General features: G+C 39.9%; 1 protein-coding gene across 2 annotated transcripts in view; it reads right to left on the bottom strand.

Annotated features, from left to right (window-relative positions):
• Positions 1-18750, bottom strand: part of METTL8 (methyltransferase 8, tRNA N3-cytidine) — an 85368-nt gene that overhangs the window by 11838 nt on the left and 54780 nt on the right. For both annotated transcript variants that reach the window (XM_079782064.1, XM_079782065.1), the window contains 4 exons: positions 13293-13663; positions 11657-11706; positions 5654-5717; positions 4372-4511 (listed from right to left, as the gene is read on the bottom strand). In XM_079782064.1, the coding sequence (XP_079638190.1) occupies positions 4372-4511; positions 5654-5717; positions 11657-11706; positions 13293-13663 (625 nt within the window). The remainder of the gene's footprint in view (positions 1-4371; positions 4512-5653; positions 5718-11656; positions 11707-13292; positions 13664-18750) is intronic.

Genomic DNA, 18750 nt, shown 5'->3' with positions numbered 1-18750 from the left:
CCAAATTGTGCATATCTACAGTAAACAGAGATCAGCTTTCCTCCACAGTAGCTCCTTTTATCCTGGCTTCTTTATTTAGTTCAAAGGTACCAACATTCACCAAAGTGTAACACCTCAAGGTATCATTAACCCTTCCAGGTCTCTCTTCTTCCACTATCCTCTCCAAATGTGGTCATCAAGCTCTATCTTCTACTTTTTTTTTTTTTAATGACATCTTTGATATTTTTCTCTTTTGTTTCCCATTGGAACTCCCTTGGTACAAACTGCTACCTTTTTAAGGCCTGGAAACAGAATAGCTTCCTAACTTGTTTTATTATTGTCCTGTCAATAATTCCTGCAGATTATTGATGAATTATTCTGCTTAAAATGGTTTTATGAAATCATTGCTTTGCTCAATTAATTTTTTCCTGTCTCTTTCCCACTACTTCCTAATCTGAAGCATCAGCTCCAGCCAAACTGTACATGCTTGGCTCTGAGCAGGCCATGCCTTTGTTTATGTTGTTCCCCCTCAAAGAATTCTCTCCTTGCTCTCTGCCTATTTAAATTCTATTCACGCTGAAAGCCCCGGATTAATACTGCGAAGCCTTTACTTTCTTTCTTTTATTATTTATTCTACTCATCTCGTTCCCCATCAAATACGACCCCTTGTTACTGTTCTTGACTTAATGCTTTCGGTTAAGTGTTCATGGACTTATGTGTGATTATGGGTAAGAGATGGCAAAGATTTCAGATACTGTATTAATGCCCAGTGTTTGACATTGGCTGCCTACAGAGCTCTATTGAGAAGAACTCAGGGCTCATTGGGAATGATGATCAGAGTACAAAACCGGTGACAAATGTCTGCCGTGGGAAATTGTAAATAGAGAAATTGTAAATTTTAGCTGGTGTGTTCATCCACGCTTTATCCACGCTACTTAAAGCTTCTGAGGTGTTCTTGTTTCAAAAGTGAGGGCTTGGGATCAGATAATCTGTACATTCTTTCCAATTAAAACACTGTTCAGTGAAATAATGGGGTGAAAAGCTGTGGCAGGTTATGAAGGAAGCAGATACACAAAAGGAAGTGAGAACATGAAAATAACTATGAAAACAAGAGAGAAATATAACAGAAAGAGGTGGCATGCTTAGATCAAAAGCTCTTTTAAAAAACTGGAACGTAAGTACACAAAAGGGAAAAAGAAAAGTATTTTTCTTTGTTTATTTTATTACAGGTTTTTCCCCCACACTGTGCTTATATTCTTAGGCTTTGGCCAATTAAATATGACTATATCTAACCTTAAAATAACTCACTTTCAGGATAAATGTTTTATGTACAGAGAAAGGTCTCCTTCTGCAATTATTACTACAACAAGCATGAAACAAAAATGCAGAAAAACAAAGAACCAAATACAGTTGACTCCTGAGCAGCATGGGTTTGACCAGCTCAGGTCCATTTATACATGGACTTTTTCCAATAAACATATGGAAACTTTTTTGGAGATTTCCTTACTCCTGTGAAGCAATCATAATATTACCTTATGCTATCATAAAGCGATTACATTGCTGCTTCCCCATTATCAGTGCATGAATCGTTATACCTGTAATAAGTATGAATTTCTTTTTCACATATCTTTTCATTTTTGATGTCTAGTGTTAGTGCTATAACATCTACAGTGTTTTGTATCATGTAAGATAATAGGACCGACAGACAATCTGATGTAGGACCGAGAGACAATCTAGCTTATAAACAGATGACATAAACTTACAGTATCAATAAATACAGCACAGTACTATAAATGTATTTTTCCTTTCTTACAATTTTCTTAACAATATTTTCTTTTTACCAGCTTACTTTATTGTAAGAATACAGTATACAATGCCTATAAAAGATATGTTAATTGACTGTTTATGTTATTGTTAAGGTTTCTAGTCAACAGTAGGCTATTAGTAGTTAAGTTTTTAAGGAGTCAAAAGTTATAGGCAGATTTTCAATTGCGCAAGGGGTCAGCACCCCTATCCCTGCCTTGTTCAAAGATCAACTGTACTTCAAAATGTAGCCACCTCCTTCTGCAAATCCTTTCTTCCCAACTATCCTTTCATGTCGGGGGTTGTAGGTAAAGGCCATGGGAGGTAGCTGATTTCTTGATCACCCCATCTTGGCTCCTAATGCAGTTCTAGGGCCAGTGAGAGCTGCGGGCAGGAGTGGCTGGCAGTGAGATGGACAAGCCCCTTTTCTTCCTTTACCCTACTTGGGCCAACTCTGCTATCCTCTGGGTGAAGGAAGAAGAGAAGGAAAAGATGAGGTTTTTAAATGAGTATTGCCTGCCAACTCTATGCTTGGGTCTGTGGTAAACATACTTTCTTACATTTTAATAACAGGACAGCTAGCTCTTCTTTTATAGCCTTCCATTTAAGCTGGGACCCCCAGACTCAAGGTCTAGCTGAACCACTTTCTGTTCATTTGTGCATGGATTTTCCAGGCTGGCAAGAATACTTCTCTAGAACTTCCCTGGGACTAAATCTACTACCACAATCCTAAATGACCTAAACACATTGTCTTGCCTTTTCATTTACTATGACCCTCTTCCTACTCATTCACCTTATTTTTAGATCATTTCCATATAGATAAGAAAGTGGCTATTGACATGATACATCTGAATTTATTCTATAATAAATAAAATAAACATACTGTACAATAAAAGTAATCTTCCCAAGACATCTGCTTTCCCTTCTCTTTAACATTCTATTCAAATCACGAGAAAATACATGATCTACACTAATTTCAAATAGTCCGTTTGTGGTCTTATTTGGAATTTAAACATTTCCTGTTATGGGTGTTAAATAGAAAATCTTGTTCTCAATCCACCTACTCCATCCTTTTGACTATTCACCCTTTTAACTATGAAACAAAACATGTAGATGAATAATGCCAATAGTCTAAACAGATTAGCAGGAAGAAACAGGTTATAGAAACGGGGAGGGAAAAAGTAGCTTAATGGAACCTGCTGGATCTCACTAAGTGCAAATATATCTTTCATTCAGATTTATTTGGAAATCTAATTTGTTTTTCCACAAAGTAATCAAAGGGCCCATCTCTGAATGAGAAGTAACAGGACTGTAAAGGGTCCTAGTGACCTTGTAGTTGCAAAGAGAGAAGCACATAGCAACTCAGCCTCTTTGGGAAAGGGTCACACTCATCAAACAAAAAGTGCTGAAGCCAAGCCTGTACCTGTTACCAGAGGCTCCTTCCTGGAGGAGTCTACTACCACAGTGGAAAGCCCAAGTTTAAGAAACCTTATGACGGCACAACCCCGGAAACCACACATGTGCCTGAATATCTACGAAGGGCAGAATCTTAAGAAACGTGATCACTTTGATTGCTGGTAATAGCTCTTTATGCTTCTTCTCTGGAGAACGCTATGTTTACTCTTTCAAAACATTGTGTGTGGTCCTACCAGTTTTGCTCAGTGGATAGAGCATCAGCCCACGGACTGAACAGTCTCAGGTTTGATTCCAGTCAAAGGCACATACCTCGGTTGCAGACTCGATCCTCAGCCCTGGTCAGAGTGTGTGTGAGAAGCAACCAATCGATGTGTCTCTCTCACATCGATGTTTCTCTCTCTCTCTCTCTCTCTCTCTCTCTCTCTCTCTCTCTCTCTCTCCCCCCCCTCCCTTTTTTCCTCCCTCCCTCCCTCTCTCTATAAAAAATCAATGGAAAAATATCATCAGGAGAGGATTAACAAAACACACACACACACACACACACACACACACACACAAAACAAAACATTGAGTGTGAACAAAAAAATTAAGTCATAAATATTCAAATAATGTCACTAGGCCAACCTTAGATTATAAAGGTCCAAGGTTAATCTGGCAGATCTTGACAACCCCTAATCCCCTAGTGGGCTTCTTATTTCTTTTTTTTTTTTTTCCTAGTGGGCTTTTTTAAAACAAAATTTTTAAGCCTCTGGACAGACCTGTGTGAAGCCAAATAGATTCACAGCCCACCTCTTCACAAATGTTCAGGAAGATGCTAAATCAAAGATGTTTGTTTCTGATCACCAAGTACAATTTTCCTCCTGGGAGTCTATTAGGCTGCTCTGAATGTGTAATTTCCTTGAAGCACTGTCACTTTTAATAGGTATGTGTCTTGCCAGAGTGTACTCCCTTCATTCTGACAGTGACAGAAAGCTCACTAATGAAGCAGTCTGACCAGTTTCTTTCTAAAAGTGTGAAGAAAGGAAAAACTGCATTTAAAAGGCTGCATATTATACATAATGTAGTTCACTAAATAAGAAATGCAAGAATTGTCATTTTTGCTTTGATAGTTCTAAAAACTGCTACTGCTGAAGGGGCTTTCCACGTGTGCTTTGCCCTTTTCGCTTCACTCACCTGTCAGGATGAATGGAAGAGAGCACAAAGACAAGGAGGATGACATCCAGGATCCCATCTGGAAACGGGTAGGGCAAGCCATCGTCACAAACATCGTGAACAAAGGCACAACACTGGGCTGCTCTGTAGGATGCGTGCGACTGTCAGGATAAAGGAACAAAAAGAAGGGGGGGAAAGTAGTTAGCAGACTTACAGTATTTTTCTTAAAGTAAAAAGGTCAATGTTTTTACTTCTCCCTAGTGCCTTTCTCTATAAATTTGGATGCATTTTATTTCTGATTCAGTATTTTATTTCAAAAGCTGCCATAAAAAATTAAGTCTACCACTTGTAGTTGATAACAAATGCCCTTTGCAATCCCTCTTTAATTTTAAAAGTGGGGTGGGGCAGCCCTGAGTCCATAGGCAGCACTGATGGAAGAGTCCCCCGGGCGATTTCAGAGGCACAGGGCTGCTCCTCAGCTCTCCCCCACTGCTTGTGCCAGGCCTCCATGAGCTATATTAAAAAGGTTGCATTAGAGTGCGCGCGTGCACGTGCACCCACACACACACACACACACACACACACACACACTCACACAATTCACCTACAGAAACAACACCACAAGGATACATACAAAAACATGAATAACACTGATTTATCATGGGGCTCTAAGAAGTGTAATTGTAAGTGCACTTTAGGCTTTTCAATCTTTCAGAAAATGTCTACAATGAATAATTATTACTTCTATTACCGGAAGTCATGTTCCGTGTGTTAACTATACATTTTTGTTTGTAGAATTTCCTTTCCTTTTCCATTTCCTAACATTGCCTCTTCTTGCTAAGGATGCGTTCACTAGCATTTGGGGACTGGTCAAATAAGCCCAGTTCCCCACTGTTTTCCTTACCTTCTAGGATGTTTTAGATTTGCATTATATGCCTTTTCAGACATGCCCCCCCCCCATTTTTTTTTAATTTAATGAATGCGTACTATGTGCCACACTGTGTGTAAGGCTTTATAAACATAAATATGAACAAGACCACCTTGTAGGAGCTGTTGGCCTTTCTAGGTGTGCCAGTCCATTCAACTCTATGTTAAATTCAAAACAACCTTTATTGTTTTAGGGTCCTATCTTAGGCATCTGTTGATGGTATGATTCCCAGAAATAGTAAAAGCTCAGTTAAAAATGGCCACAGATAACATCTGATGCAGAAACATTCCCTCCCCTCGCCCAAATCACTTCAACAGCAAATAAGTCAGGTTCTTACTAGCATATGGCTCTCCATACGGAAAATCCAAGGCATACCTTTACTAGCTCCACAGCTCCAGAGGCGAAATCACAACAATAAAGAAAGGACCCCGGAGCATTCCTGTGAAAATGAAAGACGTACTTAAATCTAGAATCTGGATATGCTCCGACTGCAGAAGAAAAAAACTCGGTCTGAACTAATTAATAAGTACTTCCTCAACAGAACCTTAGATGATACTTAGCTTGTCATTTCGTCTTTGTAGATACCGTTCTCAGTAGTGGTTTGTGGGTGGCCTTCCTGTTGCCTCTGAACCAACATTGTCTCAAACACTTAGTATTTACAGGGTTCATTTCATATTCCTGTCCTGGTTTTAAGGCTATTACTAAGGCCTACCTCCCTTCAAACCACACTCTCACGTGGAAAACCTCCGAGGCCATCCATCAGCATTGCTTCAGCCGCCTCCTGCCTCTCACAGGCACTCTTTCTTCTCAGCCCCTAGCAGCACGGTCTATAGCTACTATTAGCTTAGGCAACTTCTGCCCTTCAACCCAGACACTCAGGCCCCTGTGTCCCTTCAGTGGTGCTTCATTCCCCTTCCTGTGTGTACAACTTATTTGGCTCCTGGGCCTCTGATGCCGTGATGGGGCAGAAACACACACACACACACACACACACACACACCATGTAAATACAACTTCTAAAGACTAAAACACTACTATATTCTTAGTTATCTTTTCAAGTTATTGCCAAACTTTTATTGAGACTCATATATGTACCTAGCATTAGAGCCGTGGTCGGCAAACTGCAGCTCGCGAGCCACATGCGGCTCTTTGGCCCCTTGAGTGTGGCTCTTCCACAAAATACCACGGCCTGGGCGAGTCTATTTTGAAGAAGTGGCGTTAGAAGAAGTTTAAGTTTAAAAAATTTGGCTCTCAAAAGAAATTTCAATCGTTGTACTGTTGATATTTGGCTCTGTTGACTAATGAGTTTGCCGACCACTGCATTAGAGTATAAAGTAGTAATGAAATTGTGTAAGAAGAGTATGAATTTTAGAAACAAATAGACCTGTGTTTAAATCCTGGATTTGCCACTTATTAACTTGTGAATTTGATTTAATTTCTTAAAGACTCGGTTGGTTTATTTAAAAATGTAAATAAAGCACATAAATTTAGCTTTTTTTTTTTTTCTTTTTTTCTGGGGTGTGGTGTGGTGAAGAGGTTTACACATAAGAAAATCTTGACTAATTTTAATTGGCCTCCACTGAACTCAGACAAGTTCTATTTGGCCTTTATCTGAAATTCATTTAACAATGGCTGGACGATGGCTGTTAATGGGCAGCTGTATACTTTGAATTCTGTGGGCCAGTATCCTTCCTTATCACCTCTCATATGCTAGGATCAAATAATCCTTGCATCATGTTGCTTGGTCTGTGTTTGAATCACAGAAAAAGACCAGTATGCCATTAAATGTTAATTATCAGTATGGTCTTGGCTGTTGTGGATTTTATAGCCTATGTGGGGACATAACTGGTTTCATACAACTACTAAAGGGGTGTTGCCAGGACAGGCTTCTGGAGGTTTAAATCTTAGGAATTTTTGTTGTTGTTGTTAATCTTCACCCTAGGATATTTTTTTCCATTGCTTTTTAGAGAGGAAGGGAAGGTGGGAGGGAGGGAGGAAGGGAAAGATATACACACATCAATGTGAGAGAAACTCATTGATTGGTTGCCTCCCATGCGCACTCTGACTGGGGCTGGGGATTAAACATGCAACCCTTTGGAGTGCTGGCGACGCTCTAACCACTGATCAATGCCGGCCAGGGCAGTCTTAAAAATTCTGAAGGAGGGGATAGCATTGCTAAGTGGGGAGAAGGGGAAACGGTACAAGGGTTTGGAGGTGGGAGTCACACACCAGGGATGAGAAGCAGAATTGATCCCAACAGCCCAAACTGGTATGAGGTAGGATATTCAGGTGGGTCTTGAAGCACATAGTTAGAATTTCTTTTTTTTTTTTTTTATAATATATTTTTGTTGATTTCAGAGAGGAAAGGAGAGAAAGAGAGATAGAAACATCAATGATGAGAAAGAATCATTGATTGGCTGCCTCCTGCACATCCCCCACTGGAGACCGAGCCCACAACCCAGGCCGGAATCGATCCTGGGACCCTTCAGTCCACAGGCCAACAAGAACTTCTAATTTAATTCAGGGAGCATTTCAAGCAAGGAGGACTTTTAAATAAATATGCAGTTAGCAAAATATCACCCAGGCTCAGATTATATTCTTTTTTTTCCTCAATATATTTTTATTGATTTCAGAGAGGAAGGGAGAGGGAGAGAAAGATAGAAACATCAGGATTGAGCCCATAACCTGGGCATGTGCCCTGACTAGGATCAAATTGTGACCTTCTGGTTCATATGTCAATGCTCAACCACTGAGCCACACCAGCCAGGCTCAGATTATATTCTTAAATGCTACCTACCCATTGATGAGCACTATAGTCACGCATAACTCATTTGTTTTGTGGCACTAGGGACTGACACTTGATTTAAGATCGGTCCAAATAAGTTCAAGTTGGAGGAATAGAATTTGGTTATGAAAAGTTAACTGGTACTAAATCATCTCTCAGTAATTGTTTTCCCATCTTTAAAACAGAGATAAATATGGCATCTAAAGTGGTTGTAAAGATTGATGGGTTCATGTAAGTATAGTTTCTAGAAAGGTGTCTAATTCAGAGTAAGCACCTAGTAAATGTTAGTCATTATTAAGTTACTGCTATTGCTATTATTTATTACTATAGGCCCCATGAATGAAATTCGTGTATCAGGGGGGTGTCCCTCAGCCCAGCCTGCACCCTCTCCAATCTGGGACCCTCAAGGGATGTCCGACTGCCCGTTTAGGCCTGATCCCAGGATAGAGGCCTGGTGCATGGGTGGGGACCAGCTGGTTTGCCCTGAAGGATGTCCTGGATTAGAGTGGGGGTTCCCTTGGGGTGTGGGGCGGCCTGGGCGAGGGGCCTGTGGTGGTTTGCCGGCAGGCCATGCCCCCTGGCGACCCAAGCAGAGGCCCTGGTATCTGGGGTTTATTTATCTTCTACAATTGAAACTTCGTAGCCTGCAGCGGAGCCAAGCCTTCGCTTGCTCTGTGGTGGCAGCCATTTCTGTTGGGATTTATGTATCTTCTATAATTGAAACTTTGTAGCCTTAAGCGGAGGCCTGGGCAGGCCAGGGTGTGGGGAAAGCTTGGCTTCCTCCATCGCCAGGGGCAACCCTAGCCTCCTGCTCTTTCTAGCTCCGTGGCTGCCGCCATTTCTGTTTGGATTTATGTATCTTCTATCATTGAAACTTTGTAGCCTTGAGTGGAGGCCTAGGCCGGCAAGGGCAGGCGGAAAGCTTGGCTTCCTCCATTGCCTGGGAAACCCAAGCCTCCCTCCTGCTCTCTGTGGCTGTAGCCATCTTGGTTGGGTTTATTTGCATATTCGCTTCTGATTGGCTTGTGGGCATGGCTTGTGGGTGTGGCTTATTGGTGTAGCAGAGTGATGGTTAATTTGCATATTACTCTTTTATTAGATAGGATCATTACCATATTTTTAAAGGAAGATCTTCCTGTGCCTTCCAGGAACTTAAAAACTTAAGAACTTAACAGGGTTCTGTAAAAATTTCCATTTAGCCGAAACCGGTTTGGCTCAGTGGATAGAGCGTCGGCCTGCGGACTCAAGGGTCCCAGGTTTGATTCCGGTCAGGGGCATGTGCCTTGGTTGCGGGCACATCCCCAGTGGGGGTTGTGCAAGAGGCAGCTGATCGATGTCTCTCTATCATCGATGTTTCTAACTCTCTATCCCTCTCTCTTCCTCTCTGTAAAAAATCAATAAAATAAAAAATAAAAAATTTCCATTTAACTCAAAATGCTTCTCTGGACACTGGCACGTCTAGCTCATTATGAAGGGAATGCAGTCTACCTTTGGGCAGTAGTTACTAAACACCCACACAATACAGAACAGTCTAGTTGCTAAAGGAGAGCATGGGCCGTTTGCCACGTGTCTTGCCAGGGTGGCAGCATGACCTCTGAGACTGAATTCCCACTGCATCAGCAGCCAAAGTTAAGGTCTTGTGACCACTCACTGATTTTCCAGAGCATTTCTGTAAAATCAGCTGACTGCCAATGGCCCTTTTCCCAGCAAGTAGGTGCAATATCACTACGACTGCCACACCACCAAGCCCTCTCTTGGCAGGAGTTTAAGAAATAAATGATCCTTGGAGAATGATATGACTTCTCAATTCCAAAGGTCTAATTATAGTAAAATATTCTGAAAATGTAAAACATTAACCCTATACTCTCGAAAAGTAATAAAACATAATTTCTTAGGTGGGGGAAAAGAAGTCTAATGGAAAGTTAATCACTGGTTACCTTTTAAAGAAGAATTCATTAGCTCAGATTACTGAGCTACAGTGATTTCTAAAATGTGATACGAGGCAAAATAAAGATACAAGATGAGAAGAGCCAAAGAGTGAGGAGGCAAGAGCTTGCAATTATTAGTTGAAGGGAGAAGTAGAAAGGGAAAAATACCACTAACAAGAGGGGAATCCGAGATATTAATGAATCAATATGTACTGAGCTCAAACTATCTATATTGTACTGTTAGGCTATCTGGAAAATTAGATTATGCTCTCTCCCTCAAGGAATATAAACAGTGGTTGGAGAGAGAAGACATAAAGAAATGACATGCTAAATAATACCTTGAGATGAGTCATAAAGTAACACATAATCGACTGCCAATGCCGTAGATTTATGTGTATCATAAGCTTGGAGATCACTGAAGTGAAGGAACCTGGCTATGTGCTATAAAAGAACAGGAAATTTCAGTCCAGATATTGGAAAAGGGAAAACAAAGGAAGTAAGTACAAAGAGAGAAAGGCCATTCAGAACTGCAAATCTGCAGCATCACTTCTCCCTGGCCACTTTAACTGGTTATTTGATGCCATTAGGGGATTACTATTCATTATGTTAGGTTTATAATAGTACTGGAAAATGCCCTGGTTTTTTGGAAATACATGTCATATTTAAAGATAAAGTGTCATAATATTGGCATGATATTAATAATTATTGAATCGAGGTGGTGGGTGTGTGGGGATTCATTGTGTACTCTTTATTTTTCTGAATGCTTTTACATTTTCATAATGAAAGTTAAAAAAATAGCATTGTTAAATTTAAAAAATATGCATAGAGAAAAGACTGAAAAGAATTACAACAAAAATTCTGTCAGTAGCTATGTTAGGATAATGAGGATGATGGGTTAAACCACTCCCCCCCCCCCCGCCCCCGCCGCCCCACCACCACCCCCAAGCTCTGTTTCCTCTAATGGAAATGTTCTGGAATGTGCTTATGTTGACTTTATAATAGAAAAAGAATGTAAAAGCCATTGTGTAAATGTAAAAAAATTAAAAAAGGAACTTGACAGACCAGCCATATGTAAAAGGTGTTAAAGAATGTTGTAACGTGTGTCTTCTTTGTCATGGAAATAGTAAAACATATATGTGAGGTGGGGAACAGGGAAGGGCCAGCCAGAAAAACATTTCAGACCTTATCATCTACTTCTTTGAGTCTTAAGGTTAGTTGCTGTTATCTCCAAACAATTCTAGAGACAATCATTTGACATCCAAAGGTTTTATCCTGGGTGTGGCTCTGGGAGTAATGACAAAATAAAATGAGGATTAAAGCATAAATTTTAAACTCAAGTCTCTGTGTGTAAAATGACACCTATGTATCCTCAAGGAGCAATTCACAGCTTAGTGGAAGGATCAACTCTCTTGCTTGTTTCTTATTCACTCATCCACACAAACAAGCTTCAAAAAATACTTCAACGCATGGTGGACAAACCATGGCTGTGAAATACTATTTTCAGAGTAAACTTGAAATTAGGCTCTAAGACTAAGGCACTGCTTTTGAAATTTGCCTTAGTCATTTTTTATATGGGAACAAGAACACTACTGGGATATACATGACATTTCCCCAGAATTTCTCAACATCCCATACATATATAAAAATTTATAGGAGAGAACTCACTGCAAGGTGTTCAGAATTGGAAAAACACTATTTCCAGCACCACAGCCAACCTAAAATCAAAAGAACAAACAAATATCATGAAAGCAAGGTGGAATTTTTCTCACCAATCTTGGAATTTTTATTTTAAAAAAAAAACAACTAGAAGAAATTTACTGGACCTCCAGGAATAAGAGAGTTTTCTAAACTCAAAAGCAATGCAATAAATCACAAAAATAATACTAAGAAATTTAACTATGGAAACATTTAAAGTTTTTATACACCAAAACCCAAATAAACTGAATTAAAAGATGACCAAAACACTGTGGGGAAAAAACACACACCCATTTGCAATAAATATGATAAAGGGCAGAGGTCATTAAAAACAAACAAACAAATAAAACCTATCTATATGATAAAAGGCCTGTGGTCATGACGCTATAATGGCAGAATGACCAAATAACCGGTCACCAGGAGGTGCATGGAGCACCTCTTGCAGGCCGGGGCTTGCATGGGGCTGGCAGGGCTCGTGAGGTAGAGGTGGAGCCCGCGGCGGAGGCAGAGCCCGCAGCGGAGGCAGAGCCCGTGGCTCACACTCAGTAGGCGGGTCTGGGGACCCGCGGCTCAAGCAGGGTGGGTCTGGGTCTTGCGCGATTTCGTGCGCTGGGCCTCTAGTAGGTTAATAAGCAAAGAAAATAAAGAGAACACAAAAGAAGTACAAATGGCTTCTAAGCATTTGAAGAACTATATGACCTATTTAATAAGCAAAGAAATGCAAATTTAAACAAGGTATATTTTTTGTCTTATAAAGCAGAAAGCATGAAAATAAAAATATTCCGATCAATCAATGAGGATGTGATGAAATAGACACACAATGCCATGAACTGTGAACTGGTATTAGTACAACTTCTTAGGAAGCAATTTGGCAATAGATCTTAAGGGTATTAAACATTTTAATAAACTATGAACTAGTAAATCTAACTCAAGATGATAAAAGAAAATAAAGAAAAGTATATTTCCAAAGATGTTTGTTGTAGAAACCTGAAAACAATTTAAATACTTAGTAGTGTGAAAAAAGATAAGTAGAATTATAGTACTCCATATAGTAAAATATTTTATAGCTATGAAAATGTTTATAGAAAAATTTTAAAGATAGGGAAAATAAAATAGCTTATGATATAATGTTAAATAGAAACAAAGCAATACCCCAAAATACAGCTATACTATAGCTCAACTATATAAAACAGTTTAAACTAAAGGAGAAAATGTCAGTAAAATGTTAACAGGAGGATTATAATTTTATTTCTCTTATCTACTCTTAGCAAATTCTCTGTAATTAATATAGTCTACCTTTATAATCAGAGGAAAATATGTTTTCTTAAAAGTAGAAAATCAAGGCCTATACACCAGATTAGCAAATTATATTCCACATTCCTGTTTCACCTGAAAATAAATAATAACAGAAAGAGATAGAAATTAAGGCCAAAACTTTACTGGTATTTAAAACTGCTCTCAAGTTAGAAATTAAAACAAATTTTTAAAAATTTTAAATCACAATCATTTTCCCCTTTAAAAAAATCTGGATTGTTAATAAAGTAATACGGAAAGTACATTTTTTAAATGATTTGCCACGCCCCAGGTTGGCCCTGTAGTGCAGTACCTCTAGGATTCTGAAAGTGGCTTTGCTACCAGGAAAGAGGTCCGCCTTCAGAGGTCCTTTTCTGTGCGCTTCAGAGTTGAGGTTGGAAAAATCAGATTCTGCTTTGCTTTGACCATCTGAGGAGCCAGAACTTTTCTGATAAGAATTCTTTTCTTCAGGAACAACAGGGCAGTGCTTTCTTGAGAAACAATTTGCAGCATTAGTTTTTACATGATCCCATGATAATTCTTTTGCCTCCTCTTCAGTTTTCTGATCAAGTGGAAGAATTTCAGGAAATTCCCTCAACAGCCAATTACGATCCTTGAAAAACTTATTCTTATGAATCTTGTAAAATGTGTCCCAGTATTTATTAGCTTCCCTCTCATACTTCACTAAAATAAAGAAGAAAAAAAATTATTTAACTATGATTTACATTATTAGTTATTAATAACTAAATGTTTAATAGTTAAATCTGTTAATGAATTATATATTATTTATCATTTATAACAAGTATATTTAGTATGAAATAACTTTAATATTATAATTATTTGATTTTTTTTTTTAACTCTTACAGGTTAAAACTAGAGTATTAACTCTCTGAAAATGTGTCAATGTGTGGGGTATTCAGTTCATCGGCTTCTGTCTCAATAGTTTGGCTAGTAAGTTTATGTGAGGAATATAATCATTGCAAACTGCTTTCTACAGTGTAATCTTGGAATCTTAATAATCACATTTTTACCAATCTATAATAATCTATAATAATAAAAGCATAATATGCAAATCGACCAAACGACCGAACTGCAGAATGACCGTCCGGATGACCTTCCAGACGACCACACTATGACATGCACTGGCACCAAGCCAGCCAAGGCAGGTGATGCGATTAGTCAGGGGGCCCCACCATCACTCCACGATCGCCCCACAGAGGGAGGCCCAGGGCACCCTGTGTGGGGCGATCAATGGGGGGCTCCCACAATCGATCACCCCACAGAGGGAGGCCCAGGCTACCCGGCCAGCGGCGCTGCGGCAGGTGGGCGGGGCCTCCCTCTGTGGAGCCATTGTTCATAGAGCCCCATAATCAATCGCTCTGCAGAGGGAGGCCCAGGCCCCTCGGCTGGCGGTGCTGCGGCAGGTGGGCGGGGCCTCCCTCTGTGGGGTGATCAATCTGGGGGCCCCGTGATTGATTACCCCACAGAGGGAAGCCCAGGCCACCAGCCAGTGAAGCTGTGGCAGGTGTGTGGGGCCAGCTAAGTGACTGCACCCCACGCCCGTCGCCCGCAGACGGAGGCGACCGGTGGCGGGGGAATGGGAGCAGCGCGGCACAGATGGCAAGCAGTGGCAGCGGCGGGGGCTGGGCCAGCTGGGGCAAGGCAAGCCCCAATAGGCCCTGATTGCCGGCCAGGCCCAGGGACCCTACCCGAGGGGTCCTGGATTGCGAGAGAATGCAGGCCAGGCTGAGGGACACACACACCCTCTCCCTCCCCCACAATCCCCACCCCCCCGTGCACGAATTTAGTACATCAGGCCTCTAGTCTATATATATAAAAGCCTAAGCGACAGTTAGGACCAGATGACTGGACGACCGGCTGGTAGCTATGATGCGCACTGACCACCAGGGGGCAGACGCTCAACGCAGGAGCTGGCCCCTGGTGGTCAGTGTGCTCCCACAGCCAACCTCCCGCAGCTAGCCAACCTCCCACGGTCCCTCCCCCCGGCTGGCCAGCCCCGATCGGGACTGGGCGAGATGGCCCTGATTGGCCGGGAGGGACCCCACCCCACCCGTGCACGAATTCGTGCACTGGGCCTCTAGTAACCTATAAGGCTCTTTATTATTTTAGAGAAAGAATACCTTATTTTTTTATCTGTGTGAAAGCAGTTTCAACACGATATCTATGTAAATAGGTAATCAAATGGTATTATAAATGACATAATTTTAGAGTTAGGATGGTCCATTGAAATAATCTACTCTGACCCCTCTGTTTTGCATTGGAAGAAAGACAGTACAGAATATATGAACCCAGTTGTTCCAGGGCCTAGAGTCCCATCACAGCAGAACCGGGCTGATGCCTGGAGTCTAGGGGCCATCTCCAGAGGCATCTCTTCTTATGACATCTCCTAATATGAAGCCTTAAAGAGAACTTCTGATGCCTTTCTAAAAGAGAGAGCATTTTGTGATGTTATCCCTCAGGTTTCACTGGATCCCAGGGTCAGGGTTTGGTCAAGAGTCTCAAAATTTTAGGGAATTCTTAGCTTTCTGCCTCTTTCTATCTGTACCTTAAATTAATAAACTAATATACTTCTTCCTTCCCTCCTTCATTCATTGAACAAACTTTTCTTGGATACTATTATGTAGCAGGCCTACTCCCTAGGCCTAATCCATGGGTTAAGAATTACTTTCATCCAATGTAGACACATGATATTTTAAAAGCTTTCAAAGAATAAAAAAACCTATTGATTTGGAATAATTTCCAAGATTCAATGTTGGGTGAAAAAGCAAAGTGTAGAACAATATGTTAGCATGCAACCATTGGTTAGAAAAAGAAAAGAAAAAGAATATATGTGTGTGCATACACAGAAACATACATGTATGTATATATACATATATACTTACATATGTACAGAATAGCTCTGGAAGGATAATCTTTAATTAGTAATACTGGTTGCCTCAAAAGAGCGGGACTTAGTGGTTTGAGAATTTTCACTTGAATTTTGATCTCTGTGAAATTACTATACTAGTATGCCAAAAATAAATTAAACTAAACTAAAAATAAAAATAACAGACTCACTTTTTCCATAGTTTTAAAGAGGCCCCTGCCCTTAGAACAAGCACTGCCTATAGTGAGGTTTGTCTTTCTTACAGAGCCCTGGCCTGAAGCCCTTATAGTTTTTCTTTTCTTTCCATTTTTATCTTTATGGCCTTGCACCATGGATCTCCACCCATTTGGCCACAAGACTTTCTTCCCATCAAGCCTGAACTGTATCTGGCAGCAGGACTGCTATAAAGACAGAAACTTCCATCTGTATTTAAGGCTTGAGAAATGAAAGCAGATCTCTGTAACAAAAGAATTATGTGATGTTGAAGTCAAAGACATGCTCACATCCGCACTAATGGAAAGAAGCCTATTTATGATTAATCTAAAAATGCTACATTTTATCTTTACAATCGTCCTATCTCTACTTTTAAAAATTGGAGTGTACCTGATATACAAAGAAAACAAAACAACATTCTGCAAATCAGACTCTGGAGGAATTAGGAAACTGTCTAATTTCCCCAGGGTCTTCTTGCATCTTGTCTTCTTCCTTTTACTGGTACCTTAAAACCCTCTTTGTAACTCACTTTATGCTGGTAGAAGGTTTTTCTGCTTAATAAAAAGCAACCACCTAACAAGACCTACATTTAGTCAAATCTCTAGTATCTGGGTTTCCAATACCAAGCTACTTGTGAAGTGATTTTGAACCTAACTATCAATTAATCTATATATATATAAAAGCCTAAGCGATCGTTTAGACCGGTTGACCGGTTACTATGACAATGCACTAACCATCAGGGGGCAGACGCTCAATGCAGGAGCTGCCCCCTGGTGGTCAGTGTGCTCCCACAGTGCGCTCCCACGGTCCCTCCCCCTGGTTGGCCGGCCCTGATCAGCCCCATCGCCGGCCAGGCAGAGGGACCCCACCAGTGCACAAATTCGTGCACTGGGCCTCTAGTAAAATATAATAGTACACCGGGATTAATTTGCAGACTATTCCCCCAGGGATTAATTGGTGGTAGGGAGGTAGACACCTAGGGAGTAACTTGGAAGAAAAGATATTCATATCAGTGCTATTTGTAAGAGGAAAAACTGGGAAATAACTCAAATACCCAACAAACCATGACCAAGCAAACCATGCAGGTCAAAACAGAGTAACCTTACATAGCAATTAAAATGAAAAGGATAATAATAAGAGAAAACATTCACACAGGATGGTCTATACACTGACTGCAACTCAAAAATTTATTTTACATTCATTTATTACAATCAGGTAAAAATTTGGAGTGATGCTAACAATTTAATGGATATTATGTAGTTCTTTCTTTTGCAGTTTTGTCTACATCTTACACAAAGATAAATAATCTTATCTGATTCTTCCTTCAACTTGCCTACACAGTTTCCTCATTTGATGAGAGGTTGAATGTATCTCCATGTTCAAGCTCTAAAAAGTCTATGTACCTTCCTACATAGACTTTTAGACATTATCAGTTCTACAAACTACAAAATCTTGGATAAGATTGCTGTCATAAAAATGAGCCTGTATTATACTACTATTTTAATTTCTACAATTTACAAAGAAAATGAATCTGCAGTAGATGACTGGAATCTGATTCATATACCAAATATATCAAGCATCTAAATTCAGCCCTGGCCTAGGAAATCTTTAAAAAGGATCTGAATACTATTAGAAGATGATGGTCAAGGTCTGTGTATATACTTTTAAGCCTTTTTCAAGTATTTCCTGATTTTCCAAGTTATGAGGAAAAGAACCCCAAACAGTGACATAAATAATTATACCAATAACAACATCATTAAAAATAACAACAATTACACATACTAAGTATTGATTATGTGCTAGGCACTTTACTTGGATTTTTCTTCCCATTTAATCTTAATAACACCTCTCAAATAGATGTATTATTTCAAATTATGAAGAAATTCAAGGTCAGAAGAGATAAAAAAAATTTCCCAAGGTCCAGCAGAGCCTGGACTTGGACCAAGTCTATCAAACTTTAAAGCTCATGCTCTTAACACCATTACACTACACTGCCTTCCTATCAGAAAATCAACAGTAGCCCCTCCAAAATATCTCTGAAAATAATCTGTTTTCCTTTCTAGGTTTCTGCTGATACTTTATATTTTTATGTTCAACATTATTTTGTATTAGTTTCAGGTGTACAGAAATGGATGGACATTCATGTAGGTTACAAAGTGTTTCCTCTGATAATTTAAGTGCCCACCTAGCACCACAGATAGTTCGTACTCTATTCCCTATGCTTTACCTTTCATCCCTGTGACTATTCCGAAGCTATCAATGTGCACTTTTTAATCCCATTATTTTATTTTACCCTACCCCACTGCACCCCACCCCTCTGGCCTCCTTCAGTGTGTTTTCTGTATGTGTAAGTCTGTTTCAATTTTGTTTATTTGTTTGTTTACTTTGTTCTTTAGATTCCACATATAAGTGATATCATATCGTATTTGTCTTACCCTGTCTGGCTTATTTCACTTAGCATAATACCCACTATGTCCATCCATGCTGTTGCAAATTAATCTGTTTTTCTAATTCTGTACTTTCTTCTCATTATGAAACACCAAGTTAAAATGAAAACTTCAGCATGACTTATAATCAGTATAACTAAGTTGTAAAAATAATGCTGATTGGAGTAAACCTTCATAAAAACAGGTCAGAAATACAGAATTAAACCCCATTTAAATTATATAAA

The sequence above is a fragment of the Cnephaeus nilssonii genome (assembly GCF_951640355.1).
Source record: "Cnephaeus nilssonii genome assembly, chromosome: 10".
Taxonomy (NCBI): Eukaryota; Metazoa; Chordata; class Mammalia; order Chiroptera; family Vespertilionidae; genus Cnephaeus; species Cnephaeus nilssonii.
This window is presented reverse-complemented; position numbering and strand designations above follow the sequence as displayed.